Below are 15,362 nucleotides of genomic sequence, written 5' to 3' on the forward strand. Positions count from 1 at the left end.
TACGATATTTGATATGATCCATAATAATCAAATTCCCCCCCTTATCGGAGGGTTTCACCACTATTTGATCATTTTTCTTGAGAGCCTCTAGGGCTGGTCGCTCATTTACCATCAAATTATCGCCATTCTCCCACTCTGATGTTGTTATTCTCTTAAGGTCCCTCTCCACCAACAGGGCAAAAACATCAATATTCCCCATATCTCCCTGAGGTGGCATCCTTTCACTTTTATTTCTCAATGTGGTAAAGGGACCCTTCCCAGCAATTGGGGCCCTATTATTTTCTCTCAAAAGGCCAAGGAGCGCCTCATATCCCTCAATGTCTTCCTCATTTAGGCCCTGTTGTTTACATGCCTCCCGACTATTGTGTCTGAAGAACTTTTTCCATTTGAGTTTCCTACAGAACAGATTTAAATCCTTTACCCATTCGAAACAGTTGAACCTATTGGTTGGTACAAAGTTCAAACCTTTCGAGAGGACATTCTGCTCATCCCTCGTGAGGATGTGCGAGGACAAGTTTATAATCTGGCCCCTTATTGATTGAACCGGGTTCTTAATTGGTAACCCGTCCTCGCACCTTGTTCCAAAAAAGAGGAAGAAGAGGAAGAAGTAGAGGCAGAGGGCCGAACAGGCCCAGACGAAAAATTGGGTCCTGAAAATGGGGTTTGAGTTCTCATCCCTCCCCTGTATGGCCCTCTTCCTCTCCTCCCAGATCTGCCGCCCCCACCTTGCCATCTCTGTTTTGATATCGTCTCTCTATACTGATGTGTACCACCCGGTGTTTTATCTGTCCTTTCTGTATCGGAAGTGTCAATATCTGAGGATGAGGCTTCAGATTGTCTTTCTTTCTGATAATTGAACACCTGATTTTCACTAAAGTCCTTTAAGTCCCTATGGAACTGGAGATGTTTTCGCTCTTTCAACAGGGCCTGATATCTCTCAACAGAAGTTTGTAACAACCCCTCCCTTCTGTTAAAATCAGGATCCCCTTTGAATTTCAAAACTCATTCAATCAATTTATTTAATTCACTAGTAGACCTCTCAAGCACCTTCCTTTCCTCCACCAATAGAATTTGCATGAATCTGATAGACGACTCAATAGACTCTTTAATCCACAGACTCATCAAATCCGGTGAGGCAATCCTGGGGGAAGGATTGATATTTATCCTCAGGCCCCTTGGAATAATCCGATTCTTCAAATAATTCTCCAATGTCCTAATCTCCCACCAGGATTTTAAAAAATCTTTATATCCCCCATACACTTCATTAAACAGATTCTTAAGAGCCAAGGGGCCAGTACTGTTCTCGGGTATCCCCCCTACATTAAATGCCTGATTTGCATCCTCCAGCCACAAATCTGAGTTTATAGGGCCCATAAGAAAACCAGCCATTCCAGATTCGAATATCAACAATCTCAATTATTAATACAAGAAGGGTTTAGAATATTATCATGAATGTATATCCCCTAAAATTGGTACTTTATTAATAATAAAAAAACACTAGTGTGGTCATACACCAAAAAGAAAACGTGACAAATACACAACAAAAGAAAAAGGTGTTCAAACAGAAAACCCACATTTGGGACAACTAGGAATCCCTGATAATTCTGAGCTTGTACCTGCCTGGCCGCGGAGGTTGGCACCCTAGGGGGGAACGTTGTGGCGCCCCCGCTCAACGATGGCTATCCCTAGGGGCCCTGATATACCCTGCAGCCGCTAGTGACACCCTCTACCCGATAGCTGAGGGGACCCCTAATGCTAGACAGAGATATAACTGCTCTAAAGAGGATCCTGTGTCCCACAAGGATTAAAAACAATGGTAGAACACACTTGGCATCTGGTGGTACATATGGGAATTATACTGCATAAAGCTACTCCACATGAGATTTCAATCAGATAATATAATGTATCGATGGAATGCATATATAATAATGCTAACGAGATTAATCACCAAATCCATGTAGTTCATTCAGTGATACCCCAGCCTCACATAAAGATACTAATATACTGATGCAAACAGAAATCCACCTTCAACATCACCAGCGGCTTAGTTCACTGGCATCTCATTAATTAGCATATCTTTAATGCCCCGTTACAATCTGGCATAACTAATGGAGCATTTACTATTCCCATCCATGAGTAATGTACACAAAATTGCAACAGCGATACTCATCTTGTGTCACCTGCCATCAATTGGTTAACGCATCAACGCGTTTCGCCTGCTTAGGCTCATCAGGAGGCCAGATAGTGCGATATTATGTGTCCCATACAAGGTGCAATATCAAATGATGCTCAGCTCAACTCCTCTTTTTATAACCGCCGCCATAAGGCGTATATGTTACACCCACTCACGTGACATGGCGTCCCCGCGGTCTCAGGATGCCTCTATTAGACATTACCCCTGAACCACCAATCAGATATCTCAAGACAAGCGGTCTCACCTCACTCTCCAATGGCTGAGGACGACTCCAACTTCCGGGTTTGTCGTGCAGCGCACACACCGCGCATGCTCCCCTCTCCCCCACTGGGATCAGCGCGTCTCATATCAATCTTACGGCATCCCCGCAGTCTCAGAATGCACTACCAATCAGATACCTCCAGACAAACAGTCCCACCGCGCTCTCCAATGGCTGAGGCCGATTCTAACTTCCGGGTTTGACATGCAGTACACACACCACACATGCTCCCTTCTCGCCCATTGGAATCAGCGCGTCTCACGTTAACGCCGTCAGATGTATATGTTAGGTTTGTAACATTATATCCCCACTCTCATTGTGTCACATATAATTCGTGGCCGTCACATTGAAGTCTTATTATATATGCATTCCATCGATACATTATATTATCTGATTGAAATCTCATGTGGAGTAGCTTTATGCAGTATAATTCCCATATGTACCACCAGATGCCAAGTGTGTTCTACCATTGTTTTTAATCCTTGTGGGACACAGGATCCTCTTTAGAGCAGTTATATCTCTGTCTAGCATTAGGGGTCCCCTCAGCTATCGGGTAGAGGGTGTCACTAGCGGCTGCAGGGTATATCAGGGCCCCTAGGGATAGCCATCGTTGAGCGGGGGCGCCACAACGTTCCCCCCTAGGGTGCCAACCTCCGCGGCCAGGCAGGTACAAGCTCAGAATTATCAGGGATTCCTAGTTGTCCCAAATGTGGGTTTTCTGTTTGAACACCTTTTTCTTTTGTTGTGTATTTGTCACGTTTTCTTTTGGTGTATGACCACACTAGTGGTTTTTTATTATTAATAAAGTACCAATTTTAGGGGATATCTGTTTAACCAACAGCAAACAGAGGTGTGGAATACAGTGAGGAACTTACATACAAAAGTATATTCGAAAGTTGCAAAACTTTCCAACACAATTATCGAAGATTTATGCCGATAAAAGCACTGAATTTGGGCCAGTGTATTCTTTTGTGCAGGCGATAGCTAGCCTGTAATGGCCTGGAACGGGTGATCTCAGATTTGGCAAGTAAAGACCACCCTGGTGCGGTTTCCCCACATTCCAGTACAACATCCCAGGCACCGGGCCAATGGACGTGTTAGAAATCATTCATTCCAGAGTGGATTCCTGTGTTGCGACAGCTGGACGTGCCTAGGTGTGTTCATTTATACAGCGCTGGGATCCCAGTGGTGCAGTTATTACAGATTAAGAGGACTATGTATAGATCTGCCATATGACCGGTACCGGATATTAGCCTACATACACTTGCTGTGCCGCCTCTCCATTACACCTCCTCACAAACATTCGACACAGCAAAAACATGCCCAAGGCTTTCTGCTGCTTAAAGTGGAAAGAACCTGTAGAAAGCCTGTGCAGCACAGAGAGGCAGTTACCTATATAGCAAATAGAACCTTCTGAGGCTATTGGAGTCTCATACTTGAGGTTTCAGGACATAGACATGTACATCAGCCACAATGATCAGATCTCAACCCTAATCTTATGTATGTGTCTAATGAGCAAGGGCAAAAATGTCCTTGTGGAGGGAGAGCGGGGACAGCTGTGACATCAACTATTAAGATTGGTGGATCCTGTGTTAGAAGTGGTGTCAACTGTCATTGTATTCATGCCTGTAACAATAATGAGGCTGCTGAAAAATCTACTGCAAGTAGGAGTCTGAAGTGGCCAGTGTGAAAATGTCTCAGAAATAAATAAGGAAGAGGAAAGGCTTCTTCTGGGAGTAACCTCCCCTTCTCCTAGAGCCTTCTTCTGAAGTAACCTCCCTTTCTCCCAGAACCGTCTTCGGGGTAACCTCCCTTTCTCCTAGAGCCTTCTTCTGGGAGTAACCTCCCCTTCTCCTAGAGCCTTCTTCTGAAGTAACCTCCCTTTCTCCCAGAACCTTCTTCTGGGAGTAACCTCCCTTTCTCCCAGAACCGTCTTCTGGGAGTAACCTCCCTTTCTCCCAGAACCGTCTTCTGGGAGTAACCTCCCTTTCTCCCAGAACCGTCTTCTGGGAGTAACCTCCCTTTCTCCCAGAACCGTCTTCTGGGAGTAACCTCCCTTTCTCCCAGAACCGTCTTCTGGGAGTAACCTCCCTTTCTCCCAGAACCGTCTTCGGGGTAACCTCCCTTTCTCCTAGAGCCTTCTTCTGGGAGTAACCTCCCTTTCTCCTAGAGCCTTCTTCTGGGAGTAACCTCCCTTTCTCCTAGAGCCTTCTTCTGGGAGTAACCTCCCTTTCTCCTAGAGCCTTCTTCTGGGAGTAACCTCCCTTTCTCCTAGAGCCTTCTTCTGGGCGTAACCTCCCTGTCTCCTAGAGCCTTCTTCTGGGCGTAACCTCCCTTTCTCCTAGAGCCTTCTTCTGGGAGTAACCTCCCTTTCTCCTAGAGCCTTCTTCTGGGAGTAACCTCCCTGTCTCCTAGAGTCTTCTTCTGGGCGTAACCTCCCTTTCTCCTAGAGCCTTCTTCTGGGCGTAACCTCCCTTTCTCCTAGAGCCTTCTTCTGGGCGTAACCTCCCTTTCTCCTAGAGCCTTCTTCTGGGCGTAACCTCCATTTCTCATAGAGCCTTCTTCTGAAGTAACCTCCCTTTCTCCCAGAACCATCTTCTGGGAGTAACCTCCCTTTCTCCTAGAGCCTTCTTCTGGGAGTAACCTCCCTTTCTCCTAAAGCCTTCTTCTGGGAGTAACCTCCCTTTCTCCTAGAGCCTTCTTCTGGGAGTAACCTCCCTTTCTACTAGAGCCTTCTTCTGGGAGTAACCTCCCTTTCTCCTAGAGCCTTCTTCTGGGAGTAACCTCCAGAACACGTGACTTGGCTTTTTAATTGAAGAAACAGGTTTGTAACTTGTCAGAATGCTAGTGTGACAAGCTAGTGGCCCCCTGCACAGGGGATGACCCACCCTTTGAGGACGGCGAAACGTGCGTCGGGTGCATAAGTGGGGGAGTAAAATCCATCTACCGCTCAGGTGTTTTGTGCCTGGTGCTGAAGTTGAACAAGATCCATATGTAGTAATTTATTACTAAGCTACCATTGTCAGACATTAACCCTTGCACCTTTTGTATGGGGGCTCTAGTTATTTTAGCACTTGGCACCTACATTTCTCTGTGTTTCCTCATTATTGTTAATAATCTACGCATCTATTCTATAGCTAGATAACTTATGTGGCATCAAGGAAGCTTTTAAATATATCAATATCCTTAGTATAGTTATCACCAATGGAACCCCTGACATGAACTTTATCATCCACATGGAAATTAGCCCATCAGTGCATCGGGGGCGTGTCAATATAGTCCCAGTACACTGACATGCCCCCAATGCACTGTCAAGCTAATATGCATGTATCATTTTTATTCCTGTACTAGGTCCCATAGCACTAGTTTCAGTAGTAAAATGGTCTTAACAGAACCCCGCTTAAGTACTGGAGACCCTAGTAGTAAACAGCAAATCACATCTGAAGTTTTCTTTTTTGCAATTGCACTCCTTTACTGGGTGCTCTCCATACAAGACTGCTATTGTTTTAGTGTATTTATTTGGTCTCATGCTTAGAGCTGTTGCTTTGTAACAATGTGGTCATGGAAGTGACGCCAATTAATACAGCACCTTATACCTCTTGTCACTAGACAGCGGTGAAAATCTGCTACAATAAACCAATGCTGCTGTACGGACGTAATGTTTCGCGTACATCCGGGAAGATTTACACACGAAAAATCCCAATTGTGCCGGTCGCCCCCCGCCACCCTCATGAAACCAGCTTTTGTAGTAAGGAGCACACATGCATCTCTGCTTGTATTATGGCTTCCAGGCCTGCCAGTGACAGATCGATTCCGGTTGTTTGCAGATTACGTCTGACAGCAAAGTTTTTAAAGATCGGTGCTGGCTGTTACGCCTGCAACCCTGCGGTGAGACTGCAATGTCTGCGCACAGCCCGAGCGCCCAGCCTTTTCCAGCTTGCTTATGGCAGACGCTCGATTTATGCAGAAAGCGTTGCGAAGCACGCGCCGGATACTGACCTGCATTCTGAGCAGCGGATCTGTGTAGGAGCAGGCTTTGTTCAGCAGGTAGGTGTGCTCCATGTATTCTGTGATTCTCTGCAGGAAGCTCAGGGGCTCGTTAAAGACGATTGGCATGGTGATTTTCGACAGCTCCTGGAGGCAGAGAGAAAGATAAGAAAAGACGTCTGGGAAGAGCAGCTCCTGGGATATTAAAATCTTTATCTGCCGTAAGGAGGAAAATAATATCATTTATGGGAAAAAAAAAATCTGCAATTGCTACAGGTCAAACCTCTTCATATAATGACAGGTGCCATGAGACCATTAAAGAGCACAGCCACGTAAAAAAAAAAAAAAAAAGGATAAGCCAGTAGATCTATATCATCTCCTGTCAAATTTTCAGGCTTCCATATTAAACTAGAATTTTTCAAAAATTCCCTAGAGAAACAGCGCCACTATAGGCAATGCCCAGTATTACAGTTCAGACATATCGAAGTGCATGCCTCTGAAGATGAGCCTTGCTGGATTTAGCAAATACTTGTAATATCCATCTGATAAGCCAGGACACTAGTGGACCCCATAAAATCCAGCGACCATTCACTTGTGTGTGTTGCCATTATTGTGAGAACCATCGAGTCTCATCCTAACCCTGTGCTCGGGAAAGATGGACGACAACACTTAGCAGTGAGGTGGCAGCCGTCTGTCGGGTACATTACACTCATTTCCAAATTGCCTTCTTCTGCGGGGATTACAGAATCCAGCACCTGTAGCATAAGTGGACGTCTGGATTATTGCAACCCACCATATCATCAGTGATGTCTTAGTGGCTCAGTTGCGCCCCCTATAACACCATATTCATTGGTCACGTAACTGCAACATGGCTACACTGAAGCCCCTTCATTCTGGGAGTGAGTGGGGGAGGTTCAGGCAGTGGTGACCTCACCAATTAGTAGGTGGTTGCACGTAAGAGTGTCATGTCAACATCTGCGGTCATGGGAGAACCCTTTTAAAGCCTCATACAACAATAAGGCTACTAATCTGTGCAGTCACATGCCGGGTTCAAGTGATCATAATGCACGTCAGCAATATAGAGGTCAATGATGCGGATGTGAACGTTAAATAAAACTTTGTCCCTCCACATAACAGCCCCCAGCACAAGCATATTCTCCAGACTTACCAGTCCTATGCACTTCTTCAATATGCTCCACACGCTGAAATTATTTCTAGAGAACATGGGCGCAGGCAGGGTGGTCCTGAGAAACAAAAAGGAGGAAAACATTAGACACAGGTGCCATAAGAGGGAATACATTAGACACGTGCCGTGTATGCAATGCTCCGGCTGTGCCACCTGCTACATGCACGGCATATTGATAGAACACACCATAGATGTCTGAATGATGGGGGTAGTAGTGTCCTTCTGAGCCTACATAAGCTCTCACTGGCCATGCACGGACCATTACACTCAACGGTAGCTGAAAGAGGCTCAGGGTCAGACAGCTGACAGGAAGTCCTAAGGGGCTGCCATCACATGACATTTTGCCCAATTACCACTAGATGGATTAATGCTATGTAGAACCGAAGTGTCCAGGACTAGAGATCATCACTCAGCAGACCACCTAATAAATAGCGGCATCCCAGTGCCAGGCTGGTGCTGGGAAGGCAGTGGTTAAATGTCATCCCGGAGCCAGGGAATAGATCTGATGTACCGGGTTCAGAACTGTAAATCCTGCCAAGTCTGGACACACGGGACAACTAGATTATAGATTTGATAGGGGTGCAAAGTCTTGTAAGAACTCCAGCAGGCACCGCCAGTGAGCGCAGATTAAAAGCTTTGTGTGTGAGACAGCGAGAGCCGGGGGGATTCACAATTGCTAGTCTTGTGCTGCAGAGTACATCACTCCCGTCAAAAAAATAAAACTCCGGGGTCATCCTGTTCTATCAGGCCCTTACAAATTCTCATCACATTTTGTTTTAATCACACGCTTTATATGGAGGAGTGAAAGTTTCAGCAAATTTTAATTTAAAAAATCTCTGCTTGCGGTCAGTGCCTGTTTCTGACTTAGAAAAACTTTTGCAAGCCTAATACTTCTCACTTGGTGAATCAGAAGCGAAACGCGCGTTGGAGTGGTGGTGGGGGCTGTGGTGTGTCTCTTGTCTGTATCATGTCTTTAGCCCTTTTAGGTTAGGAGGTTCACTGAAATTCTTCAGCTCCCCATAATAGGACTCTGATCCTTTTTGGCACTATGGAATATTCATTCAATATTAAATTATCTTCTGTGTAAATATTTGACATTTGTTATTATACTCTGTATTTATGAAAGTTCATGTACACTGTATATATCTGTGCTGATTACATATTATATCCTTCCTCCCCATCATCATGGAACCTCCTTGACCCTTTTATTAAACCCCTTTATCTGGTCTTTTGCATTCTGTAGGTTTTTTTAATTAATGAATAAAGTGATTTATTTGACATATTGTCTGCTTTTTAAATACATCTTGTTGGGTTTACCAATGCTTCTCACACCTGTGGTACAATGGACAATCATACAGTGCCTTGCGAAAGTATTCAGCTCCTTGGAACTTTTCAACCTTTATCCATATATCATGCTTCAAACATAAAGATACCAAATGTAAATTTTTGGTGAAGAATCAACTACAAGTGGAACACAATTGTGAAGTTGAACGAAATTTATTGGTTATTTTAAATTTTCGTGGAAATTCAAAAACTGAAAAGTGGGGCGTGCAATATTATTCGGCCCCTTTAATTTCAGTGCAGCAAACTCACTCCAGAAGTTCATTGTGGATCTCTGAATGATGCAATGTTGTCCTAAATGACTAATGATAAATATAATCCACCTGTGTGTAATCAAGTCTCCATATAAATGCACCTGCTCTGTGATAGTCTCAGGGTTCTGTTTGAAGCACAGAGAGCATCATGAAGACTAAGGAACACAACAGGCAGGTCTGTGATACTGTTGTGGAGAAGTTTAAAGCCAGATTTGGATACAAAATGATTTCCAAAACCTTAAACATCCCAAGGAGCACTGTGCAAGCGATCATATTGAAATGGAAGGAGTATCATACCACTGCAAATCTACCAAGACCCAGCCTTCCCTCTAAACTTTTATCTCAAACAAGGAGAAGACTGATCATAGATGCAGCCAAGAGGCCCATGATCACTCTGGATGAACTGCAGAGATCTACAGCTGAGGTGGGACAGTCTGTCCATAGGACAACAATCAGTCGTACACTGCACAAATCTGGCCTTTATGGAAGAGTGGCAAGAAGAAAGACGTTTCTCAAAGATATCCATGAAAAGTGTCGTTTAAAGTTTGCACCAAGCCATCTGGGAGACACACCAAACATGTGAAGGTGCTCTGGTTAGATGAAACTAAAATAGAACTTTTTGGCAACAATGCCAAACGATATGTTTGGCGTAAAGGCAGCACTGCTCATCACCCTGAACACACCATCCCCACTGTCAAACATGGTGGTGGCAGCATCATGGTTTGGGCCTGATTTTCTTCAGCAGGGACAGGGAAGATGGATAAAATTGATGGGAAGATGGATGGAGCCAAATACAGGACCATTCTTGAAGAAAACCTGTTGGATTCTGCAAAAGACCTGAGACTGGGACGGAGATTTGTCTTCCAACAAGACAATGATCCCAAACATAAAGCAAAATCTACAATGGAATGGTTCACAAATAAACATATCCAGGTATTAGAATGGCCAAGTCAAAGTCCAGACCTGAATCCAATCAAGAATCTGTGGAAAGAGCTGAAAACTGCTGTTCACAAACGATCTCCATCAAACCTCACTGAGCTCGAGCTGTTTGCCAAGGAAGAATGGTCAAGAATTTCAGTCTCTCGATGTACAAAACTGATAGAGACATACCCCAAGCGACTTGTAGCTGTAATCGCAGCAAAAGGTGGCGCAACAAACTTTTACGTTAAATAAGAACTGCAAATAATATTGCACGCCACACTTTAAGTTTTTGAATTTCCACAAAAATTTAAAATAACCAATAAATTTCGTTCAACTTCACAATTGTGTCCCACTTGTTGATTCTTCACCAAAAATTTACATTTGGTATCTTTATGTTTGAAGCATGATATGTGGGAAAAGGTTGAAAAGTTCCAGGGGGCTGAATACTTTCGCAAGGCATTGTATGCCAGCTAGCTTGCTACATTGGAGTCCAAATGGTTTGGCTTTTACAGAAATGCCACTGTAACAAATCCTCAGCAGTGAAAACATGTTGATCTAACATTTCTCAGACTCAAATAAATTCATTGACAGCAAGCAAAGAGGTTGAATCAGTCTAGGAATCAGAATATAAAAAATATTGGAAAATCGCAGATCTTCTTATACAGTGTCACAAAAATGGAAAATCGAAGTAATTACCGTATACAGGAATTATACGTCCCACATTTTCCATCAGGACTCTGGGAATGCTGGGTAAAACTGCTGGGAAGATGGAAATATCGGCCATATTGGAGGTCACTTCCAGGACCTCTAATCACGCAGATTTTGTAATATGTGGGCCATTATTCTCGTTGGGCACGCATTAGCCAGCGTCCGATCAGCCAATGTTTACTACTCTGGTTTATTGGGGAAATGGCGGAGTTGGGAACATTAATGCACTTTCCTGCAATTACCCAACACTACTAAAAGGTTTATACAAAGCCTATACCCCGTGCTGACTGGCACCTTTTGTTTAAGCACGATGCCCCCAGTGCTCTTATTAAAAAAGTAATAAATAGCTGCTGTTATATGCAATTATTAAAGTAAGTGCCCCCTTATAATGATGTCTGGGCATTAAGCATTAGCACAGCAGCCATCATTTCCATTTCTTTATTCTATTTAGTTATTCTGCATTATTAACACAGTGCCAACACATGCAGCAGCCAGAGGAGGCATTCACACCAGTGCCAGAGACGCTGCCATCCACTTCTCCGGTCTTTACACACATTAGGAGGATTCTCAATCAGAATCCACATACGTTATGTATGGTGTATACTGACCTAAACTGCTGACCCCCCTACAGCCCATGAGCAACATTATACATCCCCTTACATATCATTTACACCGGAAAAATACATGTTATGGATCATGGTGTACTAATCCAGAGTTCCATCCTACATCAAATACTCCAGGGCAGCACTCACTACTCTGCAGCTTCCCACCGGAAGAACTCACTTCTAAGATGCACCTAAATAATCTTAGTGGTGTTCCTCTGATGGGATTCCACACATGCATTGTACTAATTCAGACTGTGGCAAAGCGACCTGATCTTCCTAGAGCTATACAAATCCCACTGCATGGAGAAAATATACTAGCAGGAAAGGCATAAAATAGTCATTGTAGAATTGTGAGTACAGCTCTGGAGTATAATATAGAATAATTAATGGTTATACACAATTCTCCACTTGCAGAATAGTGAGTGCAGCTCTGGAGTATAATACAGGATGTAACTCAGGATCAGTACAGGATAAGTAATGTAATGTATGTACACAGTGACTCCACCAGCAGAATAGTGAGTGCAGCTCTGGAGTATAATACAGGATGTAACTCAGGATCAGTACAGGATAAGTAATGTAATGTATGCACACAGTGACTCCACCAGCAGAATAGTGAGTGCAGCTCTGGAGTATAATACAGGATGTAACTCAGGATCAGTAATGTAATGTATGTACACAGTGACTCCACCAGCAGAATAGTGAGTGCAGCTCTGGAGTATAATACAGGATGTAACTCAGGATCAGTAATGTAATGTATGTACACAGTGACTCCACCAGCAGAATAGTGAGTGCAGCTCTGGAGTATAATACATGATGTAACTCAGGATAAGTACAGGATAAGTACAGGATAAGTAATGTAATGTATGTACACAGTGACTCCACCAGCAGAATAGTGAGTGCAGCTCTGGAGTATAATACAGGATGTAACTCAGGATAAGTACAGGATAAGTAATGTAATGTATGTACACAGTGACTCCACCAGCAGAATAGTGAGTGCAGCTCTGGAGTATAATACAGGATGTAACTCAGGATCAGTAATGTAATGTACAGTATGTACACAGTGACTCCACCAGCAGAATAGTGAGTGCAGCTCTGGAGTATAATACAGGATGTAACTCAGGATCAGTAATGTAATGTATGTACACAGTGACTCCACCAGCAGAATAGTGAGTGCAGCTCTGGAGTATAATACATGATGTAACTCAGGATAAGTACAGGATAAGTAATGTAATGTATGTACACAGTGACTGCACCAGCAGAATAGTGAGTGCAGCTCTGGAGTATAATACAGGATGTAACTCAGGATAAGTACAGGATATGTAATGTAATGTATGTACACAGTGACTCCACCAGCAGAATAGTGAGTGCAGCTCTGGAGTATAATACAGGATGTAACTCAGGATCAGTACAGGATAAGTAATGTAATGTATGTACACAGTGACTCCACCAGCAGAATAGTGAGTGCAGCTCTGGAGTATAATACAGGATCAGTCCAGAATAAGAAATGTATGTGAACAGCGAGTCCACCAGCAGAATAATGTCCTATGTATGTTGCAGCGACTCCACACTCAACATAAGAACAGCTACACATATTGATGTATGTCATGAGACATAGTGATATGAGTGATATCAGCAGCATGGGTCAGGAGATAAGATGTTCTTCTACCAGGTACTGAAGTAGGAAGTTAGGGGATAATAATTGTTATCTCAGCAAAAACAACTGAGCTGATAATCTTGATATTACCCCCATATATTTTCCAGAACTGTACTGGCCAAGGCTGGTGAGCAAGTTTATGTTATAGTCATCTGAAATTGCTCAATATCTCTTATCCAATGAAAATGGAAAAAAAAAAAAAAACGGGGAAGGACAATGATGTCAAGATGCCCGTTTCTGAAATCGGTTACTATTACACAATATGGGGTTACTAAGTGGCAGCTGCGCAGAATGTTCTTTTTAATTTATATAGTTTAGACCTTTAAAAAAAAAAAAAAAAGAGAGAAAAAAGAGAGAAAAGAGAGCAGTGATGGCATATTACTGGGGTGTATCACCGCTTAATGTTGGCCCATTCATTTTCAGAGTTGCTGAGGGTTCCAGAGGTCCTAGAAATAGGTTATATTTTATAAGATGGGAATGCCGCTTCAAAATTGACATAATACATTGAGCTTCTTGATAAATCCTCATCACGCACAGATCATGGGTCTCATGATGTTCCCTTCTTCAAAAACTCCTGGTTTCCTGCTACTGGAGGACAGTGCATTTTGGGACCCCAGAGAAAAGTGATAGTCAGCGCTCAGCTGTTAGATCACACGTCTGACAGCAGGAGGAGCTGAACTGCTGCCTCTTTCTGAGGACAACTAGCAGAATTCTGAATACAGCTCCGGATGCAAATACAATATAACTCAAAAACAGTTAAGGCAAAGTATTCAGGTGTTTATGTAGAAAGGAGGAGACGTACTTTACATCCAAGAACAAATAAGATTTCCAAATGACCATACGCTTGTCACTTTAGACTGTAAGCTCTTAACATCGATGTTATTGTCTAACGATTTTCCATTATTGTTTCTGTGTACAGATTTTGTCGATTTTAAAAGGGATCTCCCACCAATAACGTTTATCACCTGGCTATTGGTGAATAATGTATCATCAGTGGGGGTCAGACTGACGCTTCCTCTGCCAATCACAACAGCGGGGGTCCCATGTTCCTCAAGTTACTGGAAAGGGACTGACCCCTTCTTCATACATAGTCTGTGGTGAATACAAAGGAGTGAATAAAGAGCGGGTTGTGCATGTGAACTACGATTCTAGACCCCTGTTCTGGTGGTCGCACGTCCAATTATACATTTATCACTTTTCCTATAGTCCTTTCAATTGAAAATCCACTTGTCTACAGCAAAGTGAGGCCAAAAGTTGCAATCCTTCCCAATGACCCCTAGTCTATTTGTCCCAATTAACAGACATCAGTATGTGAAAAAGTAGTGAATTGATCTTTCTGACATGGCTGATAGCATAAAGCATTGGATGTAGGATAAAGTGTGGTTTTAGGGTTAGTGTACCTTTAAAAAACAAAACAAAAAAAAACACGGGAATAATATATGTTTTTTTTAATAAATAAGGGCTTACCGGTGCTTCTTGACTCCATTCTCCTGTGGACCCCTCTCAACCTCGGCCGCCCTGTTCTGGTCAGGGAGCGTCATTTCTGCGAACTCTCCAGAGGAATTGTCAGAGTCCGTGCCTGTCAGTGAGAGAACGGCGACTGTTACGTACGGCTGACACTGAACCCTGCTCTGACAAAAAGCTGAAGGTCAGCCCAGTTTTTGTGTATTTTACGTTACTAGATATTGCACAATAGGAACATGTACTCCAATATGACATGTCACGGCCAAAGTCCAGACATAAACTTTCTCCTTCAACAAACTGCGGCTTCAGCTCTTACATCATCTACTAAAAGTCATAACACAAAGTCAGCCAGAGCCTCCTTCTTCATGAAGAGAATTCCACAACCACAGTAAAGACTGACACACAGACTCCCACAAGACACAAGGCTGGTGGACAACCTATGCAAGCACAGTAATGCTGAATATTCACGGTTGGGCCCCGCTGCCCAGGTTACACATGGTAACCTAACTGCATGGATTGATCTTTCACTGCATGTTTGTATTTCTCTAACAGCTCAGAAATATCGTCATAAAGGCCGATGCACCGAGTAATGTGGATGAGATACACCGATGTAGCAGAGCTGAATCAGTGAACGGAGGCAAGGTAATGCCATAGCTGCAGTCCTATGTAAATTTACAGGTTGTGCCAAGTGACTAAGGCTTTGTTCACATGCAGCATTTTTTTAAGCAAATAAAAACTGTTTAACGTACCAGCAAAAGCTATGAGATTTCAGAAACCTCATCCACATGC

General features: G+C 43.4%; 1 protein-coding gene across 2 annotated transcripts in view; it reads right to left on the reverse strand.

Annotated features, from left to right (window-relative positions):
• The window catches only part of OSBPL2 (oxysterol binding protein like 2), a 71,801-nt gene that overhangs the window by 17,190 nt on the left and 39,249 nt on the right, over positions 1-15,362 (reverse strand). For both annotated transcript variants that reach the window (XM_073580959.1, XM_073580958.1), the window contains 3 exons: positions 14,577-14,688; positions 7,609-7,684; positions 6,453-6,587 (listed from right to left, as the gene is read on the reverse strand). In XM_073580959.1, the coding sequence (XP_073437060.1) occupies positions 6,453-6,587; positions 7,609-7,684; positions 14,577-14,688 (323 nt within the window). The remainder of the gene's footprint in view (positions 1-6,452; positions 6,588-7,608; positions 7,685-14,576; positions 14,689-15,362) is intronic.

This window comes from Dendrobates tinctorius, unplaced genomic scaffold, assembly GCF_039654945.1.
Source record: "Dendrobates tinctorius isolate UK_male_01 unplaced genomic scaffold, ASM3965494v1 ptg000065l, whole genome shotgun sequence".
Lineage (NCBI taxonomy): Eukaryota > Metazoa > Chordata > Amphibia > Anura > Dendrobatidae > Dendrobates > Dendrobates tinctorius.